At 43.7% G+C, this 21,376-nt stretch overlaps 1 protein-coding gene across 1 annotated transcript in view; it reads right to left on the bottom strand.

Moving 5' to 3' along the window:
* Window positions 1-21,376, bottom strand: part of PTGFRN (prostaglandin F2 receptor inhibitor) — a 38,929-nt gene continuing 17,553 nt past the window's right edge. Inside the window, exons 7-9 of the mRNA XM_059820937.1 lie at window positions 9,304-9,411; window positions 1,819-2,124; window positions 1-567 (exon numbers count right to left, since the gene is read on the bottom strand). Of these exons, the coding sequence (XP_059676920.1) occupies window positions 401-567; window positions 1,819-2,124; window positions 9,304-9,411 (581 nt within the window). The 3' untranslated portion in view covers window positions 1-400. The remainder of the gene's footprint in view (window positions 568-1,818; window positions 2,125-9,303; window positions 9,412-21,376) is intronic.

Here is a 21,376-nt window from a genome sequence, read left to right on the forward strand (position 1 = left end):
TTAACACGTCTACCAGTCCCTCTCACACCCATCGCCCTGCCCATCATGCTTTCATACAGGGACATCTTTTCAAAACCAAGGCAGGGGGAGAAACACCAAACAAAACCAAAAAAACTTTACTGAATTTTGTCACAGGGCCCTGCTGAAAGAAGGCTCAACAGTTTGCACATTAGAAGGACATGATCCCTATGCAGAAAGTGCTGCTGGAAAAGAACTCCGAGTCGCTAAATACGGCCTGAATTCTCTCAGGACATGACGTGTAACAAGAAGCAGCTTGAGGTCCAGGCTGAAATCAGAGAGGAAATGCACTGTCTTGTCTGGGCCTGTGAGCAAGTGTCTCAGCACAATCCAAGAGCCCTGTGAGTCTCTCCCAAAATGCAAATGTGGCTGGCTCCCATGCTCAGTCCATCTCCATCGACATTAGCCGGCGACGCTCTCGTCTTGTTTCCTGCACTTCCTTCTTGCAACACCAACGGGAGCTGCAGTAGCCAATGAGGCAGGATAAGAGTCCAATGACAGTGGCCAGACCAATGCCAATCAACAGGGGATACTTGAAAGCATTCAGAACTGAAAGAGGAAGGCAAAGTCATTAGATATCACTGAGAAATTCAGAGATCCCCTTTATTTGTTCTTGCCTAAAAAAGGAGAAAACTCCACATTATTCAGTCATGGGCAGATTAATTATTTCAGAAGGAAATTACACTAATTTTTGTTCTTGATTTCTGTTTTTTGAGGTTTGGAAAATTAGTCTCTTACTGGACTCCCTTACCTCCTCACCCTAATTCTTCCTCCACCATTTCAAAGCCTTAGGGACGCTGGAAGCACCAGAGGAACCTTGGGGTGAGACAGCAAAGTAGAGCTAGTTCCAAGAGGTATTCCATTACCTGTTCCTCCAAACAAAAGCCTTGCAAAGTTTCCCCATCAGAGGCAGACTGTGGCTGCAATCTTTATAATATGTTTCCAAATGGCAACGAGTGGACTCCTTTATGCTTTGCTCAGTTAGAACTATTTATACAGTATATTCACTGCCACTTGTCAACCCTGCCTAATCAACCTCCAAAGTTAGTACCTAAACAAGAAATTTGATTTGTAGGCACCTACTGCTCAGTTAAAAGGCAAGGTCAAGAATAGTAAGGAGTTTGGAAATTACAGTTATAATAGTTATCTGCACAGTAGGGAGAACAAAAACTTCTGATTCCTTTCAAGTTCATGGAACCTCCCAGTATGACCTTTCCTGGAAATACTGCAAAGCAAGCAACTAGTTCAAAACCCCTCCTGCATTAATCTTCCTCCTTAGCTACGTGCTGAATGCAGCATCTAGCGTGCAACTTACTTCTTACGAAGACTAGCAACACTTGCAACTCAGGTTGGAAAGCAGACAAGGCATTAAGTGCAAGAAGCAGCATGTCTTGTGGGTAGGAGAGGGAGGAAGGAGTCAGAGCTCTGACCTTCTGTTCTCAGCTTTGACATCAACCACAAAGTGACTCTACTTCAGCATGCCCCATCTGCAAACCAAGGCTTCCTCCTGCAGGCAGCAGAAGGGTTAACACTTGGAGAGAATACTATGCCTTGATTGAAAGATGTCCCATCACCAAGAGATGATCAGGAAAAAGAACACTCCAGTCTTAAGAGTATGATCTGTTCAGGCCTACCTAGTCTACAGAATCTGGAATCAGAAGTTGCAAACAATAGAAAAGGATAACAAAAGCTAATGAGATTATCACAGGCACCTTTAAAAATAGCCATGGGGAATATTTGTCATGCAAAGACATAACAAGATTAAAAAAATGTTGCATAACACATGTTGCAATCTCTTACCATCCATTTTCACAGATAGAAAGATGGGTTTGGCTTTGATGTCAGGTTCCCGCTGCCATATGCCGGTGGCAGATCGCACCCACGGGGTCACTACGCAGTAGTGGTTCCCAAAGTCGTGGTCCTCACAGCCATGCACGCGGAGCCGGAATTCCAGCGGGCTGATTCTCTCCAGGCTGAGATCACTGCTCCCATTTCTCCTGCTCTGTGTGACAATCCCTCTCCGGTCCAGTGAGGCCAGGAAGACAGGCTCTCTGTCCAATGCAAAGGAGCGCACAGCAAACCAGGAGACATCAAAGGACATATCATCTGCATTTGTGGACAAAGAAGAATTTGGACATGTTGGTGAGCTCCGAAGAGTATTCATAGTGCCACTTCTCAGCAGAAAGATTAATCTGCAAGCAGCATAGCCAACACTGGTCTGACAGTGGGGAAAAAAAAAAGAAAAGAAAGGAAAAAAAAAAGAAAAGAAAGAAAAAAAAAAGAAAAAAGTAAAAAAGAGTGCCCGGAACATGTCTTTTCTAGGAGGATTCAAGCAGTGAACTGCAATGAAATGCACTGGCATAAAGAATGCAGCCGTACAGAAAGGGTGACTTACTACAGAGATGACAAAGAGGAGATTTCTTGCTATCCTGCCTGCCATTCTAAAATTTGTATTTCATCTCTGATCTCAGTTTTCACCCAGCAGGCCTAGTGTCATAGTAAGTTCTATAACTATGCTGAACCTACACTGAAAAGGGATTGGAAGTGCTAGGTATTTGCTAGCAGAGAGTGATTTGCAATCACTATCTTCATGCAGGGCCTACACAACCACGAAGTCAGAAGGCTTTCCTGAAGACTCCTTCCTTACATTTTGTCTGCCTAAACAAATACAGAGATTCTATACAGAGCACAAAAAAATTACCTACAAAAATACAAAGCATTCAGGAGCAAAGCCTGACCACGATGATTTTATACATTTTTTCCAGAGTTGTGGGTTACTGTCACGCATCATCAAGCATCACGCCTTGTACAAGTTTTACCACCCAAGGAAACAGTCTATAAAATGCATTTACAACACCTTTAACATTTAACATGGCTGACAGGTAGTCAGAGTTCATCAACACATCTAGCTCTTTCTACGTTCATGCAAGATCCTATTGATCCCATTAGCAGATCTCAGTCTTAACCCTATTAGGCTGATGTAGCTGAGTATCTACTTTAAAAATCACTGCTATTCTTTACTAGCATGAGCCCAGCAACACCTGTCAGAGTCTGAAACCTGGCATGACCTAGAGCACAGACAGGAAAGCCTGCTCACTTGTTTCATCAACAAATCTTCCTTCCTGGCACATGAGCAAACTGATGGGCCCAAACTGGAAACAGAGGTTACTACCGCTGTCCTGAGTTCCGGGTACTGGTAGAATGTGTGCACAGGGCTTAACCTTTTCACACCTAAGACAGTCCCAGGGATTTTGGTGATGTATCAAACCTCCATTTGCTAGTATTGAGATCTCTGAAAAATACAATATTAGCAACCTGAAATTTAAAACTGATCTTTCGTCTAATTGAGTTTGCCCTTCTTTAAACTTCCACATTTGATCTCCAGGCTAACGGAAAAATAAAAGCCCTAAACCTGCTGCTGTACTCAAACTCTTTGCAGATATAAGTGAAGACAATTTTTAAGCCTCTATCAGGCAAGCTAACACTTCAGGAAGGAAGGGAACCTTAAAATAATATTTTAAAGTAAAGTGAAGTAAAGGGACATCCTCAGCTCTGCTACTTGAAGTATAGCATCAGCTGGCCAGGTAGAACATTCCCCCTTACTGCAGACAAAAACCACCCACTGTTTGGGGTATAATTAACTCCCCTGTAAGGTGCACTGGTTTTACACACATCTTCAAAAACAAAACAAGAATATGAGAAAGCAGATGTTACTACCAGAGACACTGGCTGATCAAACTGTTTTGAGACATCAGCCAGTTTCCTGCCCTGTCTGCCATGGCCAGCTGCTCTGGGTGACAGTACAGAACCTCAAGAGAGCACTTGGCCTGTTTTGCAGCCCTACAGCAGGAGTAGGTTTCCCAGTTCTACGTGGGAGTCAGCATAGGTCATATGGACCAGAAGCCTTCACAACAATCACTCTTGCCTATCATACTACAAATACTACTATTAGTTACTTGGCATAGCACTCGGACCACTTCCCTTGAAAGCAAAGTTAATAAAAATTACCATAAACACATGTTCCGCTAATGGGACCAAACTTTGACCTCTGCTTTGTGTACTCATCTAACTGTCTGTGGAAAACAGGGCCTCTCCTGGAGAGAGCTCTGTTTCTATAAACTACTCTTCTCTGCCTGTTTATGCCAAATACCATAACAGCACCGGTCCACAGGCAGTCACGCTGCGAATGACCAATTCCTTCCAAAGATCATCAAGACTGCCATTAGCTCTTGTGTTTCCAGGTACTGTAGGAGCATATGGGCACCTTCCAGGATAAGTCCAACTTCTCTGAACACACCATTGCACTTGCTAAAAAAGGTTTAAACAATAAATTTAGATATAAAAAAAAAAATCTATTCGTCAGTTTCCCAGGCATCTTGCTACCTTTGAAGAATTCCTTCTCTTCAGTATCAGTTAATTTGAGGTTCCCTTCCCTCCACATACAAAGATGAGTGCAGGCACTTGCTGTCATTTTGAAATAGCTGAATCTATCTTCTGTAATTACAACATGGGACAACAGTATTATGCCAACATATTTCATTAGTCAGTATACACAGTGTGCAATTAGTGACTCACTACAGACAGTCAGAGGGAGGATTTGGCTCTGAGTACTCTCTCACTATCCTCCTTGAAATAGCTTAATACAGCAAAGTGATCTGATCCATTTCTGTGTATCTGTTTTTCATGCAATAAAAACACAGGGAAATTTAGCAAAACCAGGACATAAATCAGGTGCTCTCTAAAGATCAGTGATGAACATGCCTAACAGCTCCCAAGTACTAATAAATATGTAGTTTTACTGACATAAAATGGGTCACACACTAGGCTTCCCAAAAGCATCTGTACCATTCCACACACACCTTGCATCAATGTTGACAAGTGACTCTCACAATTTTTGTCCCCAATCTACAAAAAACAAACCCAACCACAAGAACCACACTCACACTTAACACTACAAAGGTTTCTTTCACTGGTTCCTTCTGTGTTCCACAATGTTGTAAGCGGTGTGGGACATCTGGACAAGGTACCCCACATTAGAGGAAAGCATAACATCCCAGTGCCAAGTTCAGAAGGCCATCAAGGACCTCAGTGCCCCCAGGTCATGCAACTCAGCTGCTTTCACAAAGGAACACAAAATACTGGGAGCTGGACGCTTCAGAGCTCTGTGAGCAGAGTAATAGTGATGCTATGCTTCCTCCCCATCCTTAGTGAGGATCATCAACATGTAAAGCACATCTTTATGCACATTTCAATTTGACACACAGGACTAAGCTGTCTGGGTCTTAGCTGCTTCCCTGGCCAATCACTCCTCATAACAGGGAATCCTATTTCTAGACCAGCTCTTAGGAACCATACACTTCCACTGCTTAGAATGGAGCTCTCTCAGCATCTTGTTACAGTGCTGAATCACAATTTTGAGACCCTTTTTGTTTACTACATTTAAATGAGGTTGAACAGGGCTTCCTAGAGAGCTGAGCAAACCACTTCAAGCCGTACAAGAAGTAAACAAGCTGGTTTTGTTAAATTCTCCAGAGTGCCCACTGGGTCTGTCTGGAGCAGATAAAAAAACATCTCCTTTTAGGCACAGTAAGTAATACTTTTAAATCCCTAAGCACATAGCCCAAGAAGGGGTGATCTGGGAAGTCTAGAGAGATCATTTGTGAAAATGTGTATTCAACAGAAATATCAGAAACAGCTTTTATATCTTCAGGGCACAGAAGAACTACTATTCCCCCTGACACACACATACTCCCCTCATATCAATTCAAAACACTAACTGCAGCTGCCAAGCCAAAGGAGCACTTCTTTAGATGGAGCAGTTGCTGCCATGTACTGAGCTTAGTAATACACACTCCATTTCAGCAGGGTCTCAAAGAAGCAGAGGAAATTAAAGCACGCAGCAGTCATGCCAAAAGCTTTTCCACCCTTTTGAAAATTTCCCACAGGATGGGTACACACAAACACACACATAGAGTATTGTGAATTGCCTCTACCAGACCAGAGTCCAACCCATAAGTAACGCTTCTAGAGACAAATGGATCAATCTAATAAAGAAGGGCACTGATAAAGATCATTGGTCATTTAACTTTTCCTCAGCTCCTTGGAAGTACTTTATTTTTCTGATTGTACATACAAAGAGGGAGAAGAGGTGGCACCTGACACCTCAACTTATTACAGGAAGCATACATACTAATTCACATGCATGCTTGCAAAGTTGAGTGCCTACGTGTACAAAAGCAGAGCTGGCTGGCATACCAAGTGTGTTCAAAGTGTTCTGGATGCACATTTAACAAGACATCCTATCAAACTCCTCGATCCTTCTTTGTTCACAAGAGGGCCCAAAACACAACCCTGCAGCAGGTCTGACACCAGAAGAGTAGATGGCCTTTGAAAGCCACCATGCCCCTCAGAAGAGAGTCAAATGCAATTGCTCTGCTCTCCTTTCTCATCACATTCCCAAATGGAAAGACCATGTCTGTAGTGCTGTCATCTGTTTTCTTCTAGGAGATGCTGGCAACTCTTGCTCTATTTATCTGATTACCTGGTGTAGGCTTTCCCTAACCACATGCCTTATTTCCCCACTGAGGTGAGAAAGCCCTCTTATTTTCAGTCTGCCTAATGTTTGGCACTCATTTAAAAAGCAAGTTCTCCATTCCAGTTGTGAATTAAACTGTGATACGGACTCAGCATAGAGACAGATCAGAGATGGGATACAGGGGAATAAGGTTACTACTGAGGAACTACATCTGTTTGTTATCATATGAGCCCTTAAGGCCCTTCTTCACCTAATCTGCTCCATTACCCCATCGTTCTAGTCCCTTCCATCTCTCAAGGCCAAGAAGGCAGACTGACAAGGGAAATCTGCACACCCCACAGCTGTTGCATAGATTCCAGCTGTTCCCTGCAGCTCTTCTGCCAGTCTCATCCAGAGGACCAGCAAGGACTGGAGAGGGGCCAGCTTCTCAGGCTCATATGAAAGGCCCAGATGGGGTTTGTCCACACAGCATGGCTGGTTAGACCCCAAATCCTGCTCATTCAGCAACTGGAGGCTCAGAGCATGGACTGAAAGGTTCCTTCAAAACCTGCCACAATGCCACACTTTACTCCATTCTAGGTGTATCTGTTGCCTGTGCCTCATCTGCCCCATTACGGACTCAAAAAAACCCCAAACAACCCAAAACAAAAAAAATAAAACCACTGAGGCAGAGATCTGCCATGTTCCAGATGACATTACCCAGCTATGGAACAGATTACAGTGCTGACATTTAAAACCCTGCACTGGCTGCTCATGACCGCTGGAAACAGCATCATTTGCAACTCCAGGCATCATCTATGAATTCAACAGACATCCATGAACACTTATGAAGTTGCCCAGTTAAAATTTAATTGTGCTGATGAGCAGCTCCTTGAAGAGGACACCTTTTTACTTCGATCATTTTGATTACCCTTATCCTGTCAGTGCTTCTCCCAGTCTCAAGCTACCAAACACACAAAAAACGATCACGAACCCAACTGCAGCAGAGCACTGACAGGAGAGCCCCGCTGTTACTACTGAGCACTGTTACTTAGCATCCCAGTCTGTTTTTGACATCTTGCTGACATGAAGGAGCAAGTACACAGTAAAGCAGCTGTTTGCATAAGAAAATCTACTCTTCCTTTGCACAGCTAATTGATAATCTTTGTCATGATATTTTTTACTGTTGAATAACCCATAGTTGATAGTTTAAAATCAAGCTTCTCTTTTTGCAGCCATCCTTTCTTTTTCTTTTGGCTTACAGCAGAGCTTTGTTCAAAAGACACCCCTATTTGTTAAATCCTGTCTATCTTGCTGCTCTTGTCGAAGGTTGTGTGAAATTTGCTGTCTCTTGCCTCTTTTCAAGTTTTAAGTGAGTCAGGGATGCTGAGGCCTTTTTCACAAGGCAACCCCAAGCTTATTTTAGTTGTCGAACACCAGCAGCAGCAGCTGCTGCTCCCTGCCAGCAATTACTGCTTTGCAAAGGAAGCCAGCTGCTTTGGGTACTGCCTCACAACAATACCTGTAAGAGCTTGGGCACACCTCAACTTAGAAGAGGCTTCCTGCTGAGCAGAAACCGCAGGACAAACTGAGGTATACATACAGGCATATGTCACTGCTTACTGTGTCCAATATCCCAGGCTATGAATCTTTTGACAGCAATAAAGTTTACTCAGTTCTTCCTCCCTACCAAGCATTTCAATAATACAATCTACATGTTTCTATCAGGCAGCACACAACTGTAATCTAGCAAATTGCTTCCCTGCTACACTCAGATTTAATGTAGGACAGACATCTTGGAATTTCAAAGTGATGAGCCTTTACTAAGCTTGGTTATTTCATCTCATCAGCTACTACATTGTCAGTAATATTTTCTGCACAGCACCTGTTTTGTAGTGCCTTATGAGTAGATTTCTAAGTTTCGCATGAATCATGACATCTCCATACTTAGGTATATACATTTATATATTTATATTTACATACATATTTATAGATGTATTTTAAATAAATTTTTATATTCATATATATAGAATGACTTTTAAAAAAGCCAAACTCACTCCAAATGCAAATTTTGCATATAATAACCAGAGTTATTCTCACAGCATTTTGACGAAAAGCAGCTCAGGCAATGCCTGGCAAGCAACTAGGTTTTGAGCAATTCTCTGAACTTTTCAGCTCTTCAGAAAAATTTGCCTTTAAAATGTCTGCTATCCTTTTCACAGCAATTAGGTACTGTGTCTCTTTCTTCTTCCACACAAAAAAGGAGGCTCACTTCTGAAGGCATCAGCAATAAACATTAATTTTTGGCATTTAGGCTGCAGTAGTCCATTACTGTGATTTTTTAGATTTACATTAAGCCTTAAATTCACTCTGAAGTGTGAAGCTGACCAGGCAGGTGACTTCAACATTTATTTACAGATAACCATTTTCTCCTAACAGGTTTTGCCAATGGATCTCCTTTCCAATTAAAGGAAACAGGAACAGTTTTCATGGCCCATCTACTGGTTGTAGGGTGAGATTGCCAGCACTGGGGGGTTTAGCAGTAAGAACACTTTTTTCCCCTCCCCTCAAAATGTGAAACAAAAAACCTTGTTTTAAATTGGGCTGCGTAAAGCAAACATGCTCTCCTGTATTTATCTAGTTCTATAGGATTTTCAATGCTGGTTCTCAATTCTCCAGCCTCACTCAAAGGACATAGGGTTGTAACTTCTGGTATTATTCTGCCTGGTGAAGGCAAATGAGTTACAAGTAAAATAATGTTTCCAAAATACCTGGCTCAAGTGCCATTCCTTCCATTGTGATGATACACAGCAAATCTGCCAGTTCACCCTGGTAAATCGTCGGGTTGTCAGAATGCACCGAGACATTAAACACAGGACCTAGAAAAGAGTAACCACAATTATTCATGACAGGCTTTTCTTCAGTGTCCAAAACATTTCTTGCATGTTTTTGAAGTATTCTCTGCTAGTTTGTGGAGACAGAGCTCTGAAGTAGGGATAAGCAATCATGTAAGTTCTTGCAAAATAGTTATCCATTTTTAGCCATTAATTCCTGCACTAAGACAAAGTACCCAAACTGCCAGACCTGTCCTAACACGGAGACTGCTGAGCAAGTCTGCCTTGTACTGTCCTGCACAAAAGGAGCCGGTCCTCCACCGGTGACTCCTCTAAGAGCACAAGAGTTCAGGTCTTCAGGCTAATTCGGCATGGATCTTTTTGGCTAAGGCTGTCAATAGGAATTCAAGTTAGAGCAAACCAGTATTTTAACAATACAGATGGTTCTGTTACAGAACTGAAACACAGACAATACAAGAAATGCATCTGGTAACACTTTTCTGGGGGTTTTCCTTCAGGCTCTGCCAGAGATAGCTTCTTCTGTAGAAGATGTCTCAAAGCCCAAGGGTACAGTAACTCCTTCAGTTGCAAAGTGGTAATGATATTGATGAAAACCACTAGGCTGTTATGAAATGCTCAGACACCATGATATGTGGTGTTTGACTTCTGAGGTACATAAGTTAAAAAATAAAACTTCACAGAATCACAGAATCATTAAGGTTGGAAGAGACCTGTAAGATCATCAAGTCCAACCATCAACATAACACCACCATGCCCACTAAACCGTGTCCCACAATGCCACGTCTACACATTTTTTGAACACCTCCAGTGATGGCGACTCCACCATCTCCCTGAGCAGCCTGTTCCAATGCTTCACCACTCTCTCGGTAAAGAAATTTTTCCTAATATCCAGCCTAAACCTGCCCTGGCGCAACTTGAGGCCATTTCCTCTTGTCCTGTCATTAGTCACACGGGAGAAGAGACCAACACCCACCTCACCACAACCCCCTTTCAGGTAATTGTAGAGAGCAATAAGAACTTCCCCAAATTTTGACATCATCTATACATCTCTGCTGCAAAATTAACAAAACCACAACTCCTCAGATATGCCAACATTGCTAGTACTCTCTACTTCACTGGGCGGAAACTGAAGAATGTGTCAAAATACCCTTAGTGATTTCTCTACTAAACAAGGCAAAGGAGATGAGTAGGAGGAAAGCTGATGCTAATGATGGCCTCTGGGATGGCTTTGGGGGAAGGGGCCAGAGAACCCAAGAAGGAACCTGGGATTCAGATTAAGTAGTCACCCTTTTTACCCTGCCTGGACTCCATTAGTTGCTATCATTACCTCGCTCAGCTACCTCTAGGACAGCAGCAGCAACAACAAGCATAGAAAGGTGGTTTGGAAGGAAAGAAAAGCTGTTGGAAGATTTGCCCTCCTCCACTCTTACATGCTACTGTTTCAGTACAGGAACTGTAAATTTCAAATCCACTGAAGATCAGTGGCAAACAATGCTTTTGATGGCGAACATTGAAGGAAATCATCCAAGACAACCCACTTGTCCCTTGCCCTCCCAACAGGTTTCTGCGGAAAGCTATGCTCATAACTCACTACACTACACACACTTATCACATCACTTCCAAACTGAGGTTCTGGAAAGAAACTTAGATGTGCTGTGAAGCTAGAGCTGTCATTTTTGGTGAAACTATTCTAGACTACAAGGGCCTGGCCTGTCTTGGTCAACAGAGATCACACAGCACACTGAGAAATTAATTGCAATTACAATGCAAGAATTACTTCTGCAGCTTCCAAAATCCGCCCCCACAATTTCCACTGGGCACAATGTGCTGCTCTTTGTTATACCATAAATTTCTTACAGCCCTCTTCTCTGCCCTAGAAGCAGTTGTACTTTGTACACAAGGGCAGTATATAGACATATAATCCCAGAGGTTTGTACCCATTTTGACACTAGAAGTCCTCTCTATTAAAAATTAAGATTGCAAGTTACCCCACAAGCAAGGATAAAAGGGTGGTAGAGATGCAATAGAGATTACATGTGGACTACCAGCCAAGACTCCTACATACTTATGCTAGAACATACTTAAGGAAATAAGAGACCCTTAAGGAAATAAGAGATCCTTTTTGAGGAAATGGAGAGACATTAATCTGACTGCTTCCTCAGCCTCTATCCAAACTCTTTCTGTGTGAATTCAGTTTGTTTCCTGACATTCACACACACACCCCCAACCATATTCCCCTTGCAGCCTATTCGATTATTTGTCTTCAGATAAACCAAGACATTTTCCATCATTTTCTTTGGAGTTGTGCAGACAGAAATTCAAGGTCCTAGGGGACTAAAGGCAGCATAGACCAGGGCGCTCCAGCCAACTGTAACCAGAACAGTCTCAAGCTGTGTGTGAACTGTCACAGCAACAGAAACAAAGAGACTGTCAAAATCTGCCAGGAACATCCCTGCATTCCCAGCACATACCCTCTGCTGCACTGATCAAAGGCAAAACACCACCATAATAATCCTGGTACTGTCTATAGCTCGCGGTCTATCCTAAGTCCCAGCAGTGAGTGAGATGACATCATGTCAGGAATATGGGACATGCTCTACTCCAGCAAACAGGCTACATGCCGGCAGGGATTGAGCAATGGAGATGAACTGCATGATCCCAACTTTGTCAGGCTAAGGACGGGCTGCCTTACCCCTGCCCTGGCAGGGTAAACGGGGAAAGACAGAGGGTACATATAGACAGGACTTTTCAGGCCTTATTTCTAGGTTGAAAGTCCAGGCACCTACTGCATTCAACAGATGCTGGCTTCAAACCCTGGCACGCCAACAAACCACTAATGCAGAGTGGAGTCTGAGCACTCCTGGCCATTAAGTGTCACAAGGGTAAAAGCTAAGCTTGTTTGGTCACTCAGCCAGGAAAGGTCCTGTATCATGGTGATGCAGCACTCCCTACATAGTCTTCGGTTCTGGGTCACCAAGCGCATCTCTACCGATGAGGAGTCAAAGCTTCCTGGGCAGTAAGAAGGGCGCTAGGCAGCAGCTGCTCTGTCATTTCATGACCATACTTCCCCCCTTGGTAAGCCACAAACAGTTATTTCCCTTTGGTTATTTCCCTACCAGGGCACATCTGCAAATTACCATCTGTACCTCCAGGGAGAAATCACTGTCCTGTGGTAGAAGAACTGGATTTCAACAGAGAGTTGAGAGATGTGTCAGGGGTTGTGCTCTTCCCTCTCCAGCTGAAGAGGGAAAACAATTATTTTTTTATTTTCTGAAACCTAAGCAAGATTCATTGCAGTGAAAGCTTCTTAACTCAGTCTTGAAAACTGTGTGGTTGCAGCTTCCTAGGAGATGCAGCTTTCTTCTTTGGTAGGATCTAAGGCCTTCTGCCCACATGCCTCATGCCCTGGGCCTCAGGCTGCCCTCAGGCATGAAAGGACAGAATAAAGCATCTTCACAGCTATTTCCCCCCCCCCCCCACAAAACCTGAAAAGGCAGGAGGCTGTTTTCAACAGAGTCCCATTAGCCCTGAGCTGGACCACAAAGACCATTTAATCCCTTACCCTCCACCACAAGGTACACTTGAGTCAGAGTTGTAGTCACTACACAGCCTGGGAAAGATTCACAGAAGCTGACAACATGGCTCTAATCCCTCGTTAAAAGTCATCTGCATGCCACCCTTCTCTATAGAAGGGTTCTGATCTTGGTTTTGTTCAGTTTTATTCTAAAAAACCCACTGACCAGTGCTTTCAACCTAATTATAACTTGCCTGATTTATGTCCCCAGCTTAAACAATTCTCTCTAGCTTCAGTTGAATCTGTCTGGAAACAGGATGGGAGAAGCAGGAATGAGCTTCATGCCAATCTCAAACAAAAGCAGCAGCAAACCAGTGTTTGGTAGTGGGTTACAAGCAAAACCATCACCTTACCTAACTGGACCTCTGCTATACTGCAGGCTCAAGAAAAGCACCTGGGCAAAGACGAGCACCACAGCAAACACGCGATGCTTCCAGACACATTGACACACAAAACCTACGTGCTTTTCTTAAGTTTTTGCCCTCCAAGACAAAAAAAAAAAACCCACCCTCAACCCCAAGCTTACAGATGCAGGTATGTGTTAACGGGCAACTCCCAGTAGACAATGATGACACTGACGATCAGGGTCTCGGCATCACCACACTCAAACACTTGCCGTGTCACAGGAAGAGTTGGGGAGGTGACATGAACTCTCCTTTGATGAGATCCGAGTTCATGCTACGTCAACACTGAGAAAAATAGAACTCTACAGATAACAGATGATGTGACTCTGCTCACCTTGCCAACTGTATTTAACAGTTTGAAATACTGTTATTGGCACCTACTAGTCACTTGGGAGAATAAACAAACCAGAATTTAGTTTCAATTGCAGGGTTGACAGATCAAGCATGACCTGTAAAGCTCATCAAGAACAAAGCAAAGTTAAGTGTAGGAGAGCTGCTCAGGAGTTTGAAAGCTGAGAAATAATTGGATTTTAATAATGTCAGGTTTGAAGACAGGGTGTCATGCCCTCAGCTAATTCAGAAACTAAAGAGCACAGATCTACAAAACAAACCAGCATTCCCAATTCTAAGAGCTAAGCATGAACCTTCCCCCAAATTACCATCTTCTGCTGAGACCTTTGATTTAAACTAAGCCAAAATCTCTGTTCCTCACTATAGTAAGGCCATATGTAAGCTTAGATACAACCCCTAAAAGAAGTTCTCTTCTTTAATAAAGTAATAACAATTTTATATTTAAAAGCATCTGCAGTCAAGATAGGAATAAAAAGTTTTCAGAGCATTTCTTCACTTCTGAATGCTTGAAAAACACTGTATAATTTTAAACAGAAAGTAGAAGAACTGAGGTCAGAAGTTTACTAGTACAAATCTAGAAGTGCTTAAAGAGAAACCAGGTTCCAGGATCAGGACCTGTTTGGTGTAATTTCTTCTGAATGTCCCCTTTTATGACAGATCTCATTGCTCAAACTGTTGATTTCATGCAACCCAGGAAAGAAACTCCAGGACCCAAATCCTATAGTGATACAGTTTTCAGCTAAAACGGGTATTGCAAATTCTTCCACATATGTAAATGAAACGAAAAGTGTTTATAAGCTGCACCAAATTTGGTTTATTACTTCATGCTGTATTGGGTTTGCATGGCAGTGCTTTGGTAGCAGGGGGGGCTACAGGGGTGGCTTCTGTGAGAAGCTGCTAGAAGCTTCTCCTATGTCTGATAGAGCCAATGCCAGCCGACTTCAAGACAGATCTGCCACTGGCTAAGGCAGAGCTAATCAGCAACAGTGGTAGCACCTCTGTGATAACATATTTAAGAAGGGGGGAAAAACCGGGAAGCAGCAGCCAGAGAAGAGAGGAGTGAGAATATGTGAGAGAAACAACCCTGCAGACCCCAAGGTCAGTGGAGAAGGAGGGGGAGGAGAGGCTCCAGGCACCGGAGCAGAGATTCCCCTGCAGCCCGTGGTGAAGACCATGGTGAAGCAGGTTGTCCCCCTGCAGCCCATGGAGCTCCACGGTGGAGCAGATATCCACCTGCAGCCCGTGGAGGACCCCACGCCAGAGCAGGTGGATGCCCGAAGGAGGCTGTGATCCTGTGGGAAGCCTGCACTGGAGGACCTGTGGACCCGTGGAGAGAGGAGCCCACGCTGGAGCAGGTTTGCTGGCAGGACTTGCGATCCCGCGGGGGACCCACGCTGGAGCAGTCTGTTCCTGAAGGATTGCACCCCATGAAAGGGACCCATGCTGGAGCAGTTCGTGAAGAACTGCAGCCCGTGGGAAGAACCCACGTTGGAGAAGTTCGTGGAGAACTGTCTCCTGTGGGAGGGACCCCACGCTGGAGCAGGGGAAGAGTGTGAGGAGGAAGGAGCGGCAGAAACAATGTGTGATGAACTGACCGCAACCCCCATTCCCTGTCCCCCTGCGCCGCTCGGGGGGAAGAGGTAGAAAAATCGGGAGTGAAGTTGAGCCCGGGAAGAAGGGAGGGGTGGGGGGGAAGGTGTTGTTGTTTTTTTAAGATTTGGTTTTACTTCTCATTATCCTACTCTGTTTTTGATTGATAATAAATTAAACTTATTTCCCCAAGTCGAGTCTGTTTTGCCCATGATGGTAATTGGCGAGTGATCTCCCTATGTCCTTATCTCGACCTACGAGCCTTTTCCTCATATTTTCTCTCTCCTGTCCAGCTGAGGAAGGGGAGTGAGTGAGCAGCTGTGTGGTGATTAGTCCGGCTGGGCTTAAACCACGACACATGCTCAATCAGATTCACACCGAACAGGCTGCAGGGTGGAAAAGAGGAGTTCAAGTTTTTTTTTTTTTTATTGAGTTTATTTACTCAGCTTAAGGAATTACATATTGGAGAAAAATAAAAAATCTTGAGCCCTATTTACCTGATGTCACCCCATTCTCCCTGATTTCCTTCCCTGCTCAGTAATCCAAACACCTTAAATCTGCAAGAAAAAGAAGGGGAAAAGGAGGGAGAATAACCAAAAGCCAGTTAACATCTAGATTTACAACAGAAGAGATCCTAATTATCTAGGTCCTAGGTGACATTTTGGCCTTTTCTATATCATTTTAGCCAGTACTTCTGTGCAAAAATAAGGTATAGTCTCCCCACAGACATGAGTTACCTTTATTTTCCAGACAAGTAAAGTAGAGCAGAGAAAGGTCAAGTAACCTTACTGACAAGAGAGATCCAGAGCAGGCCGTTCCAACCAAGAAAGCAGCACCCAGTCCATTACGCAGCAGGGAGGCTGCAATCACTGCATACAGCTTCCCTACTTGCAATCAGCTAGCTAGCACCCTGGACCACAACAGGGAAAAAAATTGATGCAACCCAGAAGTTATCTGTCTTCCAAAACATTACTCATCTCTGCCCTGGCACCAAATCTTCACTCTTGCACTGAGAATCCCATGACCTGCCTCACTCCAGACAATGAGCCTACACTATTCCACCTCTGCCCTCTCCCTGCTTCTTCATGGAGTTGTTCCTTAACAAGTTTTACCCTGAGCCTCATAACAGCTGTTACTGGAAGAAGACCCCAGTAGTTTAGTCTGTGGTTTCTACTTCCAGCTACAAATTAATGCACACAGGCACAAAAGGCACACAATGACAAAGCACTTCCCTGCCCATTAACAGTGGCTGGAAAATACCAGCCTTTCTTGCCAAAGAGTTTCTGCTGTATTGCTCTTCATTCATTTCCATGATTAAGGTTTATTTCCTTTAAGAATCTTTCTATTCTCCTTTCTTGAAACTGAGTATCTCTCGGGGTCATTGCAGGACATAATTTCATTTTAATTGCAAGTTCAACATCAATAGTCAGCTCGTATTTCAGCAGCTCTCAGTTTATCTCAGCTTCTTCCAAAGCGAATGATAATACATTGCTGTGCAATGAGCTCACATGCAGATGTAATCCAGAGCTGAAGATTTCATTGAGATGCTTCCCTTAAAGTTCTCTTTTATTTTTGCCTCTCCAGAGCTTTCTGCCCTCTGCTGAATGGCACAGGGGAAGCCAGCTCAGAGCACAGCCAAGCTCCAAATGGTTCTCTCTCATAACATACTTTTCAATATGAGATTAGAAGCTTTGCTTCCTTCTCCCTGCTTCCCTTGAAGGAAAGGAAAATAAGTCACTTCTGTGGAAATCCCTGTGAGTGTATAGTGGGCAAAGACACTCTAAACACTAACCTGGGTTGCTGGGTTCAGGGTAAAACCGATAGAAAATTAAAGGACGAATGCCAAAGAAGAATTTATGACGCCAGGCTAAAGCAAGTGGATTTCACAGACACCAGGTGCCTCAGCATTAAGAAAACAGCTGCAGGCCAGCTGCAGCCATTTGAACCAGATACCGGTACACAGACCTGCATCAGATAAACACTCTGATCTCAAGCCAGTTCCCAGCTATTTGACTCCCATCTTTGCTGGCCAGCTCAGCTAAGGCTGCGGGCAAAGGGCAGCACAAAAAAAAAAAAGACAGCCTCATCCGCTGCTCAGCCCTTGCAGTGCAAAGGCATTGCCACTGGAGCAACACCTCCAGGATACCAGAAGACAAGTGAGAGATTTCAGGTTGGGTGGGTAGGATCATAAGTCTTACAAGAAGCTGTCTTGATACACTAGCTTCAGAAGAACAGCAAGAAACAGAAGACAGGTGTGTTCCAGGCTGAAAGAAAGGCTATGTACACATACATCATCCCATAGTTCAGGAGGAGAGAGAATGCATTTGAGTTTCAGCAGAAATGATGCAATGAAATTAAGAGAAAATTTCAAGACGAGCACTGGCAGCTGCTTTTGTCCCTCGCATTGCTGGGCAACCTTTGAAAAAGAGACGACAGAACTTCTAGGCTGCAAAAACCAAAAAGAAGCACTGAAGAATAGTAAAGTCTTCATGTGGGATAGCTTCCCCCTGCCCCCCAAATAAGCTTAGTTTGCTTACAGTTACTGGACATTCAGCAGGCATTCATTTTATGAAATTAGTCTAGTGATCCATGTTATTCATAAGACCAGACCAGAGGATTCACAAGATCCTCCCTGGTCTTAAAATATATCCAGGAGAGAACAATCTGCCATTGATAGAATATTTGAAAACTAATGACCTATTAGGCTCCTCCTCACCACCACCAACCCCTGACTTCCAGTTTATATAATTCCATGGACAAAATCCACATTTCCTTTTTTAGTTCAGGAAGTTTTAAACAAATGCCTTTACATTAACATTTCAGATCATTAACCAAAGGGAATAAATACATCCCTCTGCAACAGCAAGTGGAGAAAGAAGAGAGGAGGTCTCTGCTTGTAGCCGGCAAGTTCTGCCTTGAATGGAAAGAATCTGAGCAAGACATTTTCCACAGATGTTCATGGAAAAACATTTCAGAGCACTGCCACATTTCAAGCCTATTGTGGCAGGAAACACTGAAGTTTCATGTCACAGTCCCCGGCTCATATATAAAAAGCTTACAGGCCTCCTGCTGTTCAAATAGATCACATTGCACAATGCATATGCACACTAAAAACCACTCCTTGAAACATCACTCAACTCAGAGAGATCTGGGAGGGAGTCAAACTGGGAGAAAGGATTTCCAATCCCAGCAAGCCTCCCCACCCCCTATCAAAAAGCAATCAATAAAAACAACTGAGAAATAAATTCTCCCCGTGACTAAAAGATTCATGCAAAACCCTTTAAGGGCTTCCTTTTGCTGAAAATGCTGCTTCCGTATTGATCACCTCCCCACTTCATCCCTCATGGTGCAAGCTGAAAAATGCTGTCAAAGTCCAAGCCTTCAAAGTAGGGAGGAGGCTGGAATTCCTTCTGTTTTTCAAAGTTGTACTGCCTTATTATAGCCCCTCCAACAGTCACAGTTAAAATGCCTTTCTGTTACACTTTGAGAACACCAAAAGTCAGGAAAACTGTTTATGAGTCAATTGCACTATGAGGGACAAACACACTCATAAGCTACTCATGACCCATTTAACTCAGGATTTAGCAGAGCGGTGCCCTCCAGCTTTTACAGTTACCTGAAGAGCTGCGTGCCCCTCCGCTTTTTCTGACTCTTTCCTGTTAGTATCTTCCCTCCAATTTTGGGGAGCCTCTCATTCTCCCTAGAAACCACCAGCTACCTCTGCAGTTCTGTCTTTCACCACTCCCATTACGGAAAATTTGGCACCAGCTTCTTTTTCTGAAGAACAAGTTTGACAGCTGCCTGTACTACAGGATGCAAGACAAGGGCGTGTTACCCGAGCTGTGCTTTTATAGCTGCTCCACAACTTTGCCATTTACCTCCGGCTCCCTGACTCAGTTAGTTTGGATCAAAGACAGTCCACCTCAGCAAACAAAACCAAAGTAACACATCCACAAAACATCTGTCTCGTATACGTGAGTCCAAAAATTTTTCCAAATAATAATTCCACAGTTAGTCCATTCTAACTGTGCTCATCACATGTCCTCATCATACCCAGAGATGAATGTCCAGCAAGGACATCCGAGTAACTACTGAAGGACGTGAAGTTCATCCACCAATCGAAGAAAGGAAGGTATTTCAAGCCAGATTTTGCAACATGCCAAGATTATTTTGGGAAATAGCTCTCCAGTAAATTGTGCCTGGGATCTCATTTCTCTCTTCATTCTTTTGTAAAGAATGAAAGGCTGACAGGGCTTCAGGACCATCCCTCCCCCTGCTCCAGCCTTGCTACTGGAATTCACACATTCCCAGGGCAGTGCTACAGGCTGCCTCCCTTTCTTTGGCCTATGCGCCAGAAATCCTATCTCAGTGAAGAGACTGGGAGCAGAGAGTGACAGCAAAAAGAAGTCAAGACTGCAACATGCACGCTTTCCTCCCTTGCATAGCTCATAGGTTTCCCTCTGAACCACGGATATTAATAGCATGCCACCAAACTTTTTGGATGGGAGTTCAAAGTGACATAACACAAGCAATGTTGGGAGAGTCACCAATCACCACTTCCATGCAGGAAAGCCTCCACGTAAGAGCTTGGAGAGGAGAGGTTTGGGACAGATTTCATTCTTGCTGGTTTCTTGCATCACCCCTTTGCAAATGCTGCTCTCCCACTGTGTCTGACCCAGATATCAAGAGTAATACAGCTAAAACTATAGCCCATTAAACCATATTGAGAAGACAACAAATCTACAGCAATATTCAGCTGTGACAGTGCTGCTCTAAGAGACATTTGGAATATAGGCAACTAAGAGATTCTTTCCAGAGCAGTAACTTACCATAAAACTCAACAAAAAGCCAACCAGAAATTACCTAGAACTGAGACAAGCACTGAGCTGAGTCTATGTCCTCTCTCGGGCCAGCTTAGGTCAGGCTGCATCTTCATTAAGGTTTATATGAGGATGCTACATTTCAAAACTTCTTACAAAGTGATGTCCTCATTGCAAGGCTGTCCCCCTACGCTCAGCCCTTGTCCCAGTGTGCCTAGTATAAGGAAGTAATTTTTAGAAATCACTTTGTAGAGAATGATTACCTTAGTTATGGATGCAACCAGAAGTCAGGCTGCTCTTGCCTAGTCACAGACACATCTTCTAAAAACCCTACAGCCCCACTATTAAAAGCAGAATAACTCACATGAAGAACAAGGGATGTGAGGAGAGACCTTCTCCCAAGCTGTGCTTGTGAATAGGAATGGTGGAGTGCAGAAAGTTTGAGATAAAGCAGCGAACTAGAGAGCTCCAACATAGGATGCACCTTTGGGCTACGCCGAAAGCTCTTCAAAACTACTCAAGAATTCACCAGCTTGGTTTATCAACTCACGAGATGAGCCCCTCACTCGTAAGTGCACCACCATTATAAAAACAACTCTGTGGTACTTCCTACCCACACAGCATGTTAGGAAGTCAGTGTAAACATGCATCTCTGATGATTCAAACCAACCCTGTCCCCCTCTCCCTCCCCCCAACAATATACCAAGACAGGCATGCTTCTCTAAAAAAAAAATTCTCAACAGGCAGGCTATGTTACAGCTAAAGCTGAGGGTTTCAACAAGGATGTGAGGAACAGGATGCACTTCTGATACTGAAACTCATCCCAATTTGTGGAGCTTTGTAGTCTAGCTACAAGGGGCCTCTAAGGTCTTCCAGTGGCAGGATACACTTGCTGAGATGGCTGAAATGTTACCATTGCCTTGACCTGACCATTTTCTGCAATTACATCAACAGGAAGGTGTGCTCAGGCAATTTAATGCTATGCTAATCGAGTCTGTTTTGGAACAGCCATCTCGTTTATATTAATGTTCTTGTAGAGCAGCCACTACCTAACAGCAATCTAGTGATAAAGCTGGGAAATGTGGCAGCAGTTATTCCATACTGAGAACCAGCTCAGAGCCTGCAGGACCATAAAAGCTGCATTAGTAAAGAAAAACCCAGGGGTTATGATTACAGCCAGTTCATTAAACATCTTTCTGTACACAATCAATAGCACAAAGGACACAAATACCACCAAAGGAGACAAGAAA

This window comes from Gavia stellata, chromosome 1 (genome assembly GCF_030936135.1).
Source record: "Gavia stellata isolate bGavSte3 chromosome 1, bGavSte3.hap2, whole genome shotgun sequence".
NCBI classification, from domain to species: Eukaryota; Metazoa; Chordata; class Aves; order Gaviiformes; family Gaviidae; genus Gavia; species Gavia stellata.